The sequence below is a fragment of the Hippichthys cyanospilos genome, chromosome 2 (genome assembly GCF_059441005.1).
Source record: "Hippichthys cyanospilos isolate Australia breed blue-spotted pipefish chromosome 2, RoL_Hcya_1.0, whole genome shotgun sequence".
NCBI classification, from domain to species: domain Eukaryota; kingdom Metazoa; phylum Chordata; class Actinopteri; order Syngnathiformes; family Syngnathidae; genus Hippichthys; species Hippichthys cyanospilos.
In genome coordinates this window covers 18,391,301-18,407,423 of record NC_142370.1, presented here as the reverse complement: position 1 = coordinate 18,407,423, position 16,123 = coordinate 18,391,301, and the positions used below count along the sequence as shown (strand labels likewise).

The following is a 16,123-nucleotide window of genomic DNA, read 5'->3' as shown; positions in this document are numbered from 1 at the left end:
CTGAAAACAGACAGAACGGCGATCTTTTAAAGAGAATGTCAACCTAATAATTTTCCTTATAATATTACATGGCTCAACAATGCAAATATTGCATTCTGATTCATATTGTGTTTGCTGAATATGAATTAAGAAGCAACATGTGGGATTAAGCAGCAACAACTATCTTTTTTTATCCATCTCAGGGCGTGGCCATTTTGCCACTTGGTGTTGAATGAAAATGGCCACGGTTGCTCAAGGTTCAGGTAATGACCAATCATGGCTCGGAATGCTAATGTCACAAAGTCAGAAAACAGAGTGGCAGAGCTATGGAGGTGCTCACACAAACGATCAGGGGTGATGAGCTATGTCCAAGTGTCAGCACGGTGCAGAAGTGCTTCTGCCATGTCTCAACGCTAATGCGTGACTAGTGGGTAAATTTAAATGTAATGAAAGTCTTTCTTTGGCCATGATTGAAGCTGGTTGTGACCACACTCACAGTAGCGCAGCCTGCTAATTCGCAGACCTGCCATCCTGTGCTCAGCTGCAAAACAACCAACATGAGGTCACACATGCCTGTCTGCAGAGATAGAGCCTAGAGCCTACAGTTTTGTATTTTTCAGACTAAATATGCCAACAAACGCACTGTCAACTGTTTGCTCATACTTACTCATAAAAGTATTGAAAAAAATTAGTCAGGTTCTATCGAATACATATTTTTTTGCGAAAAGCCAATGATCACAACCGTCACAATATGGCTTAGTAAGTTCCTACTTTTTATGTGCACTGTGTCTTACCTTTGAAGTAACTCTTTCTGATGACCTCCAGGTGCTTGGGCCGGTCTTCCACAGTGAAGTATCTGTGGTGCTGTATATCGGGTACACTCAGCAGCTCCCTGGGCCCAGCCGGCTTCACCTGCTCTGCTTTGAGGGCGATGGCTTGCTCAAGGAGGCCAAGGTTCCCTCGGGCCATGTCAAACATTTCGGACTCGTCTGTGACAGTGGAGCGTTGGGAGAGGCTGTCCTCGTCATCACGTTCATCATCACCATCCGCATCATCAAAGTCTTTCTCATCGGACTTGTCAGAATGCACTTCTATAATATCGGGCGAGGGAGAGGGCGAGACTTTGTGGATTTTAAAGTTATCGCATCTGGCATTTGGTGAGTACTTTTCAAGTGGACTGGCCATGTGGGAGATGTAGTTTAAAGGAAGGCAGGTCTTATAGTTATTAAGTGTTTTGTGGGAATCATAGTTGTCAAGTGGACCGGCTCTAGTCACACTGTAGTTCTCAAGTGTGTTATAGTCCTCCAGAGGACTAACCCTGTGGTCTTCTTTCTTGATATGTGGTCCCTGAGCTGCTGTGGTGCTGGTGATGGTGCGGACAGCAGTTGGCACATTAGGGTTCACCTCCTCATCCTTCTCCTCCTCTTCTGCTGTGTCCTTTCTCCGTTGTGCTAGCTCTGCTGTCGCCTCCTCATCTGCTGTGGCTTCATGGTGGACCTCCTCGGTGAGAGTTCCGCGCTCTCCTCGGTCAGCCACCAACTCCCCCTCTGCTCCTTCAGTCTTCTCTTGCATGTCTTGACCTCTGCTTGATACGTCTTCCTCTGCCTCAGCTATTTTTCCATCTTCTTCCTCGTCGACTTTTTCGCCGTGTTGAACTGCCACTGTAACATTCCTCTTAGTCTCCATAGCAACCGGCTGTGGGGCGGCCACAGTTGGAGTGTCGCAGTCGTTACCGGTAGCAGGGACTTGGCCAAGGTGGAGGAGAGAGTTGGCCACTTCTTCAGAAGGAGAGTGACGCTCCGGTGTAATGGGGGGCTCGATGATGACACACTCTTCTTCTGTGAAAACAAAGACAGTTCAGTGTGCCGCGTGTGCAAATGAAATACAGTTCTATTTACTAACAAGAGAATAATTGCAGCTATGGGAGGAGAAATACCTCAGATGATGACAACAGTAACATCTAAGATTTTAAAAGCTCGAGCCTGATACTTTGGATGTAGGATGTGACAAATACGCTATTACATCCATGACAATCCATTTTCTATTTTGCTTTTCCTCAATAGAATTGTGGGAAACTACATGCCAATTATTATGCTAGTTAATTCAAGCTAACCTAAATTTGTTATTCTGATAAAACTGAGTGTAAACATAGACTTACCTAAGTCCATCTGATTTGCTGCTTCTTCCCACTGTTCTTCATCTTTTGGTTGACTCAGTGTTTCCTCACTCTGTCCATTTGTCTGTCCATGTGCAAGGTCTTCCACAATCTTCTCTTCCTCTGCAATGGCATCCACATGATCCTCATCCTCCTTGCTCTTGCTTCTGTTCTCGCCATCCTGCTCGCTGTCTCCCTCAGTTTCACTGCTGGCATCGCTTTCTGCGCTAAAGCCTTCATCCAAGGCCAGTTTCAGGGGGTGAGACTTCCTCTTGGAAGCTGGCCGCTCTGTTTCTTGTTCCTGCTCTGTCTCCACAACTCGCCGTTTTCTGGCGATGGGGCATCCCAGAATGCTGGCGGGAGAGATAAGAGGAAAGCGAGAATGCAATTGTGTATGATTGAAGATGTGCTGGAAAGTGGACATGAATCGAGCCTGAGGAGGGCGCCATGCTCACTCAATATCAGATATGGCAACCAATCTCAGCCAATTGAGTGAAACGTTTAATGAACATGTATGGAGAGAGCAGGGGGAGGCAATAGAGGGTGAAATCCAATAAACTCCCCCTTATTCTCACCTGGGAGACAGCGAGAGAGATTGAAGGAAGATCTATAAACAATGTGCATTTGAAATTGCCTGTTGAATGACTACACATGTAAACAGATAGCTAATGTCTGCGACACAATAAAGAGGAGTCACAAGCCAGTGAGCTGCCTGTTCTCTGCAGCTCTCATGAGAGGGAGCGTCACACATGAAGAGGGTCGCAGCTGGATGGTACCCTGAAGAAATCACTTTCACACCTGCTGGAGAGTGTGTGCTCTTTTTCAGTGTGATTTATTGCATATATAAGCTCCTTCGGTGGCAATAAATAATAATCAAATAACTGCTTAGTGCGACCCCAAGGTTCTTAATCGATGGTCTTAACAACACGCATTTAGCGAAAATACAGTATAGTGGTTATAATTGAGAAACTGGTTGTCAGTATTAGAGGTACCAAATATTTTGCTGACAACACTGTGAAATACTTGTATCAGACAGTTACCCCCTAACCAGCATAGAGCATTTTGGGATTAAAAAATGACCTCAAACAGTACTGCGCTAGCCATGTCTTATTTATTCATCTTTGCAACTTCATTTGTAGTGGTATATCTAGGTGTAATTTATCCAGCAACTCCAGAAAACTTGGCTGCCATAATCTGTTTTATTCCCGGCTCGTATCCCAGAAAACTGCATCACTGAAGGCAATATGCTTTCATATAAAACTTACCAAAATGAATCCATATCCATTTGCAAAGGAGTTCTGATAAAAAATTAGCAATACATTGCTTCACGTTCCAAATAATTTGCTCTTAATCCGAAAATAAAAACGAATTGTTCCTGTCATGGCATTTAAATGCATTATATTAGGTTTGCTGATACCTGCAGGAAATGTTACCTGGGTTAGACAGTTGTTATTTATACACTATGATACTTACATATGGGCAAGCAAGGTTTGGTGCTCAGTTAAGGTTACACGGATTTAAAAAGACTTTTAAGTATGTGGAGTGTAGAATAGTTGGTGCCATCACCTAACCTTCTTGGACATGGATGGGTACATAAATAAAAAACAGTAAAAAAAATTACAATCCCTCGGGATACATTAGTGTATAATGTACCTTGAGGGACAGGAATCAGAGTGTTTGTCAGATTGTTGTTTGTCATAATACTGTATGTGTACCCATGGGGTCACCTTTAAAAAAAAAAACAATCACAGAACAAGCAAAATGGGGTGGATCAATGATGACGAGGACAGACAAACAGACAAAGAAGGACAGACAGAGTTTCTTTTATCTGCCCTACCTTCTGTGTCGTGAGTATCTCCCACTGATATGGCCGGAGCCATTGCATCCAGGGGTGGGGCAGCTGGATGGAATGGATGGAGGAGGGTAAATATGTTTAAGACATGGTGCATTGTAGTTATCAGGCAGAATCTATGGCAGCGACGGGAAGCAAACTTGCCCTCTACCAAACAAAAGCATGCAAAACAAGCACACACTTCACACAGATGCACATGAACAAAGGCACACTTGGTCGCTGATATGTATCCACATGATGCATGAATGCAGGTGGCATCAAGCCGGGAGAACATAATATTGTGTGTCGTACATCAAGCCTGGCCTATATCCTGTTACCAAGAGTGATAATGATCACCCAAGACCTGCTGTAATTTCCCCTGCTCTGCGCTCCTTACCGTCACTATCATCAGGCAACCCCCTCACCCCTTCCCTCGGATTCAGGTTGCTATGAACCCTTAGGGTGGTTCATTTCAGTTCTCATTAACGTATCCCAACTATTCCCCTTTATTACTCCAGTTACGTGTATTATTAAATTCACAAGTTTCAAAAACATTATATTTACAATTAGGTGAGCACAGTGCAAAACATAGGGAGAAGACTAACAAAATTTTGTAGACGTCCAATCATTTAGCAATTGGAGGTAAGGGGTGAATGGACATGGAGCGATAGGATTGGCGATTCCCGGTGACCAGGATCCAATGAGAAGAGGAGGACATGTGTCCTAGCCTCTCCCACATCCTTCAGCCGTTTTTACGGAGATCATACAAAATTGCATTGGAACGAGAATGTGTTCAAATTTGGAAATAGCACAATTCTGTGGAAAATCGATAGCTAGTTTGAGACACTGAGCACACACTGAGAAGAGGTAAGAACACAAATTAATATTGTACTAATATGGAGCTTTACTTGGGTAAAGAAGCACTGTTAATTTCTATGAGTATCGAGGGTGCTTTGCTAAGCGCATAAAACATCTTTATGAAAGATGAAGCTAAAAGTGTTTTCTTACCTCAGCTCTTGTCCTACATGCTCGATAGGAACTGAAAGAATGGAGAGAGAAGAGGGGGGTGAGATCAGCTAGTGTTCCAAAATCGATGCTGCTAAAGATCAATAAATCACAAATGCATGAGAATCCCATGAGGCTTCCATACAGGGGCTTCCACACCTCTGAGGTATACACCTACTGTACACGCTCTTTAGTTTACATATAGAGTAAGCACACACACATCCATGGGCAGGCATAAAATAAACACGGATAAAAGCAAACTGGAACAAAACATGAAAAGTGACAATCATACCTACACATCAGCAATATAAAAAACAAAACAATGAAATTGAGTTTTTGTATTTTAATCAGTAAGTCAAAGTAAAAGAGCATTAATAATGAAAAACAATCCCTTTTTTTCCAGAGTCAAATCAAAGTAAATGCCTTGAAAAGACAAATCAAGCAGTGCTGCCCAACAGCGCACATACTGTATCATTGTCAGCTGGCTGATCGCATCGATTGGAATTTTAGCAACAGAACGAGTTTGGAAAAATATTCTATTTTCATTTAGTGCAATTAAGTAAACAATACAACCCTGGAGAATTCAGCCAGGGCTCCAATATCTCATGCATTAATCACATGTCAAAAATACCCCGCATGTTGTATCAAGATACACAGAGACAAACTAACTGTGCTGTGTGTGCGTGTTTGTGCGAGTGTGTATGTGTGTGCGTGGAGCATCTCAGTTTCTCTGTCTTTCATCATTCAGTAGCAATGAATCCGAGCTTCAGCTCAAAGCATAAAAAAAAAACAGTAAACCTTTCACTTTGTTCTCAGCAAGAATGCAATTAAGTGCATTCAATTTGGAACTGTACAACAACCCAGGTAAAGTCTGTGTTAGTTGGTTTGGACCAATTTAGAAAATAAAGGATATGCCTTTAAGCGTATGAAATCTCATAGGTCATAGCTCACAGGACTCACCCATTAACACAACAACTATTTTGAGTTAAATGAATTAACATTCTTGTAGAGTCTAAAAGAAGTACAAACTCCACACAAGTGCAGGTTCAGACCTGGGGTTCTATTTTTTTGGCACACAAATGCTTGATGTAAAAACTGGCGCATCTTCATATTTATGTCAGGACAAGTGTAGTTTTTTAGTTTCTAGTTTGAGAATTTAGCAGACGTTTCTGCGCACCAAGGATGATTTCCATTACACGCAGACACCGCATGTGACAATTTGTTGACAGAAAATAGATTAGGTATTTGACCAATTGAATACCGGTCTAAATTATGGGGCAGGTGGTACAGATGCTAATTCTTACACTTCGCAGATTTCATGGGCTGGACATAATACCATCCATCCGTTCATCCGTCCATCCACCCATCCATCCATCCATTCATTCACTTTCTATAGCCGCTTATTCTCACTAGGGCCATTGGCGTGCTGATGCCAATCCCAGCTGACTTCAGGCAGTAGGCAGGGCACACCTGAACTGGTTTCCAGCCAACTGCGAGGTCACAGGGACGAACAGCCATTCACACACCCAATCAGGCCTAAGGACAGTCTAAGCATACTTAGACTGCATCCATGTACCTGCCATGCATGTTTTTGGAGTGTGGGATGACACCAGACTGCCATGAAAGAAACCATGAGGGCACAGGGAGAACACGCAAACTCCACACAGGAAGGCTGGAGCGAGCAAGAATTGAACCCAACTCTCAACTGTGAGGTGGACGTGTAACCACTCTTGCACCATGCCGCCATAATATTACCCATTTTTATATACATTTTCTGACATTGTTAAATAGGACGGTGAACATTTTTGCATTTTTATGTGAACAGACAGGCCAACAAAGACAACTCAAGCTCACCTTTGATTCCCTTGGACCGAGTGCGAGTTCGGTTGTCATCACTTTCTACGCTCATCTGGAAGAGAGGTGGAGGGGTAGGGGGGTTCAAAAGTCAATCCTTTTTCAATACAATGTATAAAGGTCACAATGACAGGTAATCATTTCTATAATTCCTTCCTTGAAGGTGTGTGTGTGTGTGTGTGTGTGGGGGGGGGGGGGGGGGGGGGTGAATGTAGCTATACCAATGGTTCTTATGTGAAACATATAAATGTAGGCCTTTGGAGTGGGAGCACTCACTATTTTTTCCCTCCCTTTCCAGACCCTCCATTAAAACCACCTGTGATTTGAAGTGATGAGTGGTTGCACAGGAGGCCCCGGCTGCACAGGGGGCACAACCATTAGTTAGAAGAGGCATTGAAAGTCATAACTTTTGCATACTATAATTGTAAGGCAAAATTGTACGTATAGCCTCTAAAAGCTGCTTTAATAACACTTCTATGAAAGGAAATTGTGTTTGTGTGTGTGTGTTGGTGTGTGTGTAGGAAAGACATTGTGCGCATTAGCTCGGCTTTTAAGCCACAAAAGAGCAGGTGTAAACCCATCACCAGCAAACACGCATGCACATGTGCACGCACACTTTTACAAAAGTTACACCTCCTTATGGCTGCACTCTAAAGCTGATGATTTTTTTTTATTTTTTTTTAGTCACAATGGTGCTTTTAGCTTTGATTACTGGACTATTTTATTATGAGCTTAGCCCTCCACTTTTCTTTTTCCAAGACCCTTTAAAGCGCCTCCCAGTACACCCCACCCTAAGACCCTCCTTGCTCAGCCACTTAACTGTTTTGTGTTCACTCGCTCATCAAGCTGGCATCACCACAGTGGGATCGGAACACAAGGCCCTGTTTCTCATCAGTGTTTTCCCTCTCTGTTTTTGGCAAAGAGCCTTTCCTGCTCATAGACTATTTCCGAAAAGGAGGAGAGAAAGAGGCATGAGAAGAAGATGAAGCATGCTGTTGTTGTGGACTTTTTTTCACCCGGGGTACGCGCCATTCATGAGCCTTTAGTGTCAGGCCGGAGGTACAGGTGCAGATAGAAAAAGTCTCTCCCTTCCTGTGCGCGGCCTCCACTGCCTTGGCCGGCTACCGCTTTCTGCCGCTCTATTAGATCAGGTGCTGTCAGTGCTGAAGTTGTGCAACAAGACGCAGCTTTGTACCCTGCCTGAAAAAAAGTAGTCAACTCTTTTAGTACCCCACTTGGAACGAGGAGCGCGAAGTGGATTAAGAGTGCGGCGTGGAGTTTTTCCATGGATGTGTGTGTGCTCCCTCACACAAATGGACTGTTTGGTGTATACCCACAATCAATTTTCTGGCCCTGGAAATGTAGATGTAATCTAAAGTAGACGATATACATGTACATGTGTACAATGCTTCTGAATGAATTAAATGAATATAAGACAAAGGTTTTTGTCTGAACATACACGTTTTTCATGTATTTTGCCCTTTTTCCTCTGATGGCTCCTGCTCATACAGATCAGTCATCAGGAAAGGGCGCCTACTGCTTTCATGTTTGTGTAACCATAGCTACGCACATTTAAATTGGTAAGCATATCCGAGTTCTTCTCTTCTTCCTGTCCCTTTTCTCAATTCCAACTCATTAAATTTGTATGTGCACAAAGTCATGGTGAGTGGATCCAAATGCAGCAAGGCAGGGCTTCACCTGATTTTCATAATCTCTTTGATAGGGGCCGCATCCAATGCACATTCAGACTTGTCCTTTTTACCTTGTAGTGTTTTAAGCGAGACCCCTTTTACTTTGTGCACGGAATTATGCATAAAAGAGAGTAGGAGGGGAAGAGGGAGAGGATATTGAGTGCAAAAGCGAACGGAAATTTGTGACACTCGCAGCTCCAATATACTGTATATCTTGGGTGACTTCAACAACTGTGAAATGTAACGCGGAACGGTGGCGGAATAAGAAGAATAAAAGCACAAGGTGGAATTCACAGCTCATCACTACGGGCTGCGTTGTACATTCTCAATTTGTGTGATGCTTTCAGTGTAGGAAGGCTTTGCTCCCCACACTGTGACAGCTCTATGTAAATGTCTCGCTGGGGGCAATGACCAGAAAGAAGGTCACCTTTCGTCTCTTGGCTCAAATTAATGACTCTTTCATTCATTTTTAGCTTTACAAGATGAGAGAGCGAGCATGAGTGAGACGCAAGCAACTGGTGATGGAAAAGTAACACAACCAAAAATGACCTGCAGGCACCAGCTGCCAATTAGAGGGGGGGTTTCACACCTCTCTCCACTGGGCTGATCACGGCGGATGGTTTCCATGTTTTATTGACATACGGGAAGCCTTTACACACTTTCATTTTAGTAATTCATACAAAAGGGAGCAATAGAATGGCAGGAGTAGTCATAGGCGCGGCTTTGTCTTGTCATAGGAAACCACAAGCAAAAGAGCAGACCTCCACCAATGTCAAACACATCACCCTTAATTACCCAAGGACCCCATATAACTAACCAAAGTTGGTTTTCCTAATAGGCGACATATGCATAATTATGAGGCAGTAAGACTGAATTTTCGCACCTTCATATGGCTGGCTGATATGGCCCAAAACTATTTTTTTCAGTCATCCTGAACGATTATGAGTATTTGAATCGATTTTAGTCAGAGTAACCATCCCAACGAACATGCATTTAAAGGTTTAATTTACCCAAAAATGAATCCTGTGCAAAACGTTTCAAAAGCATCAATTTTTATGAGGTTTTAATGTAGACTTAAATCAGGACTTGTGCAAAAAAATGAAAGCACAAGATTATTAACGTTTGACAAAGCTGGAATTATAAAGAAATAAAATGTTAACGCTAAAAATTGATACAGCATGCATCTGTTGTGTGTAACGTTAATGGGACAGTCAAGAAAAAAAATTCTATGCACCCCATTAGTCCGACCAACCATTCTGATTAATATTGTGTTTGTGGAATTTTTATGAAGATACATAATCCGCCCAATTTTATACATCTCAAAGGGGGACATTTTTTAAAATGTATTTCTTACTTGCCAAGTTTTTGACAAATGCTGTCTTATATTTCCTGAAATGAAAATAAGAGATACTATAGTGATAGATTCAAATTCATCACCTACTTCATTTTTTTTTTAAATGGAATACATGATATACATGAAGGTTGCTCAAGAATTGACAAATTTACGTCAATTTGAATGTTGTAAAATTTTCATCCTTAGTTTTGAGAAAAATGCAAATTTTAATTGTTTAGATGACATTTTGATGGTTCAACACATTTTGTTAAGATTTTTTTCCCTCAGTGTAATAAGTCACACATTAACATCGCAGGACTTACAATTCAAATTTGTGCTGCTTGCATTATTGGGCAGCTTTTCATCTTCAGATTTCATCATCTTCTCATATATCATATTTGATGTACATTCCATCCAAAATAAACAAGCATGAAAAGTGGAAATTTGTGGTGCTAGCTGTACCATGACGCAGACTGATTTGTCACGTATGTGATATGTCATCAGTAACAGGTAAATGTCCCAAGAAAGACGAAATAGAGGCGCGATCAAAATATTACATTATTTACATTTACATTATTAGACTATATGATTACTCAAAAGGTATTTCAAAACTTTTACCTTTGCTGCTAGGAAATGAAAGTGGAGACCTTAAGGAGGTTGTTTATGTAGAACACCCAAAAATGGACATCTCTGTGCAAAATTCATATTTTCGTCAATAACTCAAAGATAAGCTCCACGACGTATGCCTGATTTTCTGAAAAAACATAACATAAATTTAGAAAAAAGTCAAACTGAATCTGCCACAGATCCTGGTGGAATCTCAATTTTAACCACAACATCATCTCTATTCCAGTTCTGATAAGACGTCTGTATGACAGGTGCCATACAGAGGGGATGATAGGAGTAGAAACTCTCTCCGTTCTCACCAGCAGAAATCTAAAACTAAATCAATAAACGTCATCTTTTTAGATGAACCTGAGCTTTCAGGGGGGAGCAAAACTACTTTTACTGGACCCGTGGGGGATCAGCCCACTCCCCCTTGTCCCCTACTCCTTGTCCCTACTACCCCCCTCTCATCTCTCTTTCACTCTCCCCACTGGCCCACTCCATCTCTTTGTTGTGTGTCGCCCTTCGTTGTGATGTACCAGGCCAGAAAATAAAAGAGACCAGCTGTTTTTCACCTTGATAAAATGACCTCAAGATCACAATTTGGGACCGCAGAAAAGTTAGGCTGAGGCCCATGCAAGGGATATTCCTTTCTGCTGATATCAAGATTGAGGAGCTCAAGGCCATCCTTTTGCATTCCTTTTTATTGTGTTTGAGTAGAATAAAAAAATGCTGTAGCTAGAAGTTAACTCAGCAGAGGCAAAGCGCTGAGCTTAACTAAACCGAGCTAAGCTGAAGCGGGCAAGATCGGAGCATAGGCGGGGCAGGGCTGAGCGGGACATTTGATGTACTGTTTGATTATGTTTTTCACCTGCCATCATCTGACCCTACCCTCAACTAAAGTGCACCCCCCCCCCCCTCTTTCTTACATTTCATCCTCTCCCGTTTGTTGACGTCCCTGCTGAGTTAGGAAATGCCCAGAAAGCAGAATGAAGTGGTTACTGGAGTGCATGGGTAACTGAGTGGTGGTGGGTGTGGTGAGTGTCAGAGAGGAGGGAGGGGATGCTGCAGGGCCTTGTCACTCACCATGATTGGTTGATGGCTTTGCAGTCTCAGGGAGGCCTGACAGCGGCTGCTGGTCCTCTCGCCTCGTGTCCACCGCTGGTTCACCAGCTCGCCCCGGAACTCATTTTCTAGGTTGGGGGGCGAGAAGAAAAAATAGAGGTTGAGATATTTTACATGAGCCGGACCAAGGTTGAGGGGGTGGAGTGATGGTACTTAAGCTCTGCACACACACTACTTTATGCCCAAGGAACAACACCCTCATACATGGTTAAGTGCCCCAGCTGGGGTCTCTGTCAGTATCAATCAAATTTGTGCATTTTTATCGAGCTTTATAGAGCTCACTAGAAGAGAATGGGGGATGGGATGCAAGGGATGAATGGTCAGTAAATAATGAATCGCCCATAAATAAAGCACCCCCCTCCTTTTTTTTTTTTCATTAAGCTAATAGCGCTTCACTTCATTGCCCTGATCACCCAAGAGAAACTTTTGGTCTTTTCCAAATCCCCCACTAGGTTCTTCTCACTGTAATAGATGTTGCCTTGCTTTGATGTGAAGTGAATCCATGCAGTCAATACACAATGAATAAAGAAAAAGCACATATTTCATGAGCATATCAATGTCAGTTACTCATAAACCTCTTTCAATGTCCCTTTATAGTCCAGTACATGAAGCTGTGAAGTGAATCAGCATCAAGTGCAGACCAAAAGCAGAAATTAGAAGACCTGACAGGTCCTGACCCCCACTCCATGCCCTCCCCACAGCTCCCCGCAAACTCCTCCTTTGCTCTTATCCCAACTTTGCCCATTACATGCAAAACTCATCCAATGCCCAGCCAGCACTCTGCAAAATGCTTGTTTATCATCTTTTGCTCCCCCTCCTCTCCACGAAAGTGATGACAACAGCAATACTGTTGGTCTGTATCTCTGTCTCAGCTGTCTCTAGATATACGCCGACATCCATGAAAACGCTTCAATCTCCTTTAGCACAGCCGCCCCACCTCCCTTGTAAAGTAAAGTGAAGTGAGCATCTGTCCTGTGTTGTTAGTTGGGAGGCCAAGCAGCAGACAGTACTAGTACTTTGAAAATGCAAAATGTATAACAGCATTTTAGAACACTGTTTTGCCTCAGGTAGAAGTTGTTGCTCTTGAGTACTGAGCGAATGTTTCTTCTGAATTGTTGTCTCGCTTTGCCAAATTCTACATAAAAAAAATACAGACGCTAAGCAGGCTATGTATATACATATATATGTATATACAAACATATACATATATATCTACATACATATATATATATATATATATATATATATATATATATATATATATATATATATATATATATATATATATGTATATATATATATATATATATATATATATGTATGTGTGTGTGTGTGGGTGTGTGTGTGTGTGCGCGTCCATGTGAGATGTTTAATCCTATTCTCCCTTCCCACACAGCTGACTATTTCACAGCAAAAAGTGCAAGTCAATTAGTTGTTTACAGAGGTTGGTTCGTTTAATCAGAAGCAGCAAAAGGGCGGTGAAGTATATGAGGATTGCTTTATTGTACAGTAAAAGACTGGACTGTATAATTTTAAAGTTTGTTTTGAAGTTTGATGTTTTCATTCCAGTTTTAGAAATGCAAACACTCACAAGACACTGAATTGGGTACAAAAGCACAATAGAATGACATCCATCAGAACAAACTCATTAAAGATTATTTTACATGACAATAACGCTCAGTAATGGTTGTTAGAGAATGACATTGCATCATGCTAAGCGGTAGTATTTTGCTTTGTTTATCTCTTGAAATTGGGGGGGTGGAGGGGGGGGCGGCAAGTATTTGAAACATTTCAATGAAGCAGTACAACGTTACACCACTAATGACAAATTCTAAAGCTGTATCTACAGCGTCGATCAGAACTGGCATTATTATGTTTGTGAATATATATTTTTATTATATTACTCAAAAGAAAGTTTATGCAACTGTATAATATGCAACTGTATAATACCATTACTCGCAGCTTACTGTATTGGGACAATGGAGAAAAAAGCCCTAAATCCATAGTTAGATTAAATACCAGAGTGAGCTTACTGTAACAGTATTAAGTATACATACAGGGACAGGCCAGCTGTACATGCCAGCTCCCAGTAAAGACGGATTTAGTCACAATACAATGTGATTAAGTGTCAAAGGAGCAGAAAGGGAATCACAAATCAAAAGTTGTGGAAGGGGAAAGGTTAAAATATAGCAAAAAACAGGGCCAAGTTGTCGTCTAAATAATTTTACATTTTTGAGCTCCTCAAGCGCAACCTGGAGGTTAGATACTCTGGAAAGAGGAGCAATTAAAATGCTGGTATCAGGACAAATGCCTGCCTGGTCCCGGCAGTTACCGAACAGAGGGGAAGCAATGTAAGAGAGCAAAGTAGCAGCTTTTGGAGAAGATTCCCTGAGGGCCACCCTGACTTCAGCATCTAAGGGACAACAAATGTATCACTGCTGCTTATCAAATGAAACGGTGGTGTGGGTGATGATATTCTATGTTTTACATTGCATTTCATCAGAATTCCTTTTGCTTTTTTCAACACGGCGCATGGAAGTTATTATTTCCAAGCCTGTCATTTGAAATGCCTGTTCTTCATTGAAAGCCTGCAGGACCCTGACCTTTGCTTGTATAGCTGAGATTTCTGATAGGCTTTGAATGATGAGGGTGCAATTTGGCCCCAGCTGCTCTACCAACATGTTTATTACACTCTCTCATTGGCACCTGCTGTCCACACCACAGGCTATTCGGTTCCTAGTAAATAGAAATGTTTACCATTAAGGTAACTAAAACATAGAGGTGAGCTGGGCCTGAGCGGCATGCAAGCTCTATAGTCTGTGATGACAGCATAAGGCACCAATAACCCAATTCCATAATCCTTTAAAACCAGGCTACATTTCACAGGAAAAGAAAGCAGAGGGAAAACAATAAGAAAAAAGTGTTAAAAACAGGACTGAAGTGAGTTCACTTCACCTGCTACTACCCCCTGCCATAACCTTGACACCTGGGAAGCCATTAGCACAAAATAACAGCATGACTTAAAAAGTACAGGACATTTTGGCGGTGCAACCAACTACAGTGAAAGACACATATAGTATAGTACGCTTCATCATCATCATCGTCATCATCTCTCATCTCTTTCCTCCATCTTAGGACGCAGGTGCATTGACAGACTGAGTTGCGCACACGCGACACGGAAACACACGGGCGCGCGTACACACGCACACATTGCGTTGCCGTGTAAGCACAGCAAAGAGGAGAGTAGGATTGTGAGTGGAAACAACACAACACACCGGTTAATATAGCGAACCGCGGGTTGAGAGCATTTCAAAAATCAAGACACTACGCAGCGTTCCTCCTCCAAAAAGCTATTCATTTCTAGTCTCGACTTTTTTTTCGGTGAACAAATGTGCACACTATTAAAGACGGCTGACATTTGAAAAGAGCATCGCTTTTTTTTTTTTTGCTGCAGAGGATCAAATGGCCAACCCCTCCCTCTTTAACACGCTCCATCGTTCTATCCGTCCATCCATCTATCCTTCGCATCGCAGTAACAGTGAGCTTTTAACATCAAACTCCGCACATCCGATTGCGCACTTTGCATCATGAGCAACATGAATATGGCTTGCGTAGATACACTGATTAACCGGCGGCGACATAGCGTCCGGTAAACGGGTGCACGTATTCGTGGAAAGCGCAAAAGGTGAAGCTAGAGGACAAAGTGGAGGATATAACGCAAGTGTAGGACACATTTCCATAAAAGAGCATTAGCGGACGACAAGTAAGCGCACACACACAAGCATTTACACACAAACTACGCAGACGAACTATTACAGTACAAGAAGTGGATAGACCCGCCATAGCGTGCTTACTACTGTTATCAAAACACAAGTAGTTTCCTTCCTACAGTTTAAATGTGACGAAGTTCGAATAAATCCGACTGGATGAGAAATTGCGAATAGCAGATTACTTGATTGATGAAGTATGCAAACGTATAAAATCACAGATTCTTCTTTTTTCTTTTTTTACCTGGAATCAATAAGATTGCGTCGGTGTCTTCTCTGTGTTTTATTAGATGAAAAAGTTTGCTTGAATCGACAAGAATAAAATCCAAGGGAGTTTTAAAAATGCTTTTTGTATCCCGATCCAAAGGTCCAGATGTGGTAAGTAATGATGGAGAGAAAACGAGCGGCCACGGTCACGCGCGGCATCTGCTCACGGCTCCGGATCGAGGCGTGAGGGCTGTTACTTGTTTGTAAGCAAAAACATGGCTTCATTTGCCTTTGTCAGCGAGAAAAAAAAAAAAACCTAATATTGACTTACCTTTCCCTCATGAGCCATTGTATCCCCTCCTTCCCTCCACCACCCCCCCATTCTCCTCCCTCCGCCCTTTGCCATGACATCACGGAGGCTGTAGTAAAACCTCGAGCATCACATGGGCAGGGCTTCTGCCCCCCCCCCCCCCCCCCCCCCCAACACTCTCCCCTATACGCCTCACAAATACACACACGCACGCGCACACAAACCCTCACAACGCGCACTCGCTGATACTTGAACACGCC

At 42.4% G+C, this 16,123-nt stretch overlaps 1 protein-coding gene across 1 annotated transcript in view; it reads right to left on the bottom strand.

Moving 5' to 3' along the window:
- Window positions 1–15,604, bottom strand: part of LOC148427697 (myelin transcription factor 1-like) — a 33,960-nt gene extending 18,356 nt beyond the window's left edge. The window contains exons 1-7 of the mRNA XM_088437765.1: window positions 15,591–15,604; window positions 11,541–11,647; window positions 6,825–6,879; window positions 4,974–5,004; window positions 3,972–4,034; window positions 2,138–2,487; window positions 774–1,817 (exon numbers count right to left, since the gene is read on the bottom strand). Coding sequence (XP_088293891.1) covers window positions 774–1,817; window positions 2,138–2,487; window positions 3,972–4,034; window positions 4,974–5,004; window positions 6,825–6,879; window positions 11,541–11,543 — 1,546 coding nt within the window. The 5' untranslated portion in view covers window positions 11,544–11,647; window positions 15,591–15,604. The remainder of the gene's footprint in view (window positions 1–773; window positions 1,818–2,137; window positions 2,488–3,971; window positions 4,035–4,973; window positions 5,005–6,824; window positions 6,880–11,540; window positions 11,648–15,590) is intronic.
- Window positions 15,605–16,123: the final 519 nt, after the last annotated feature.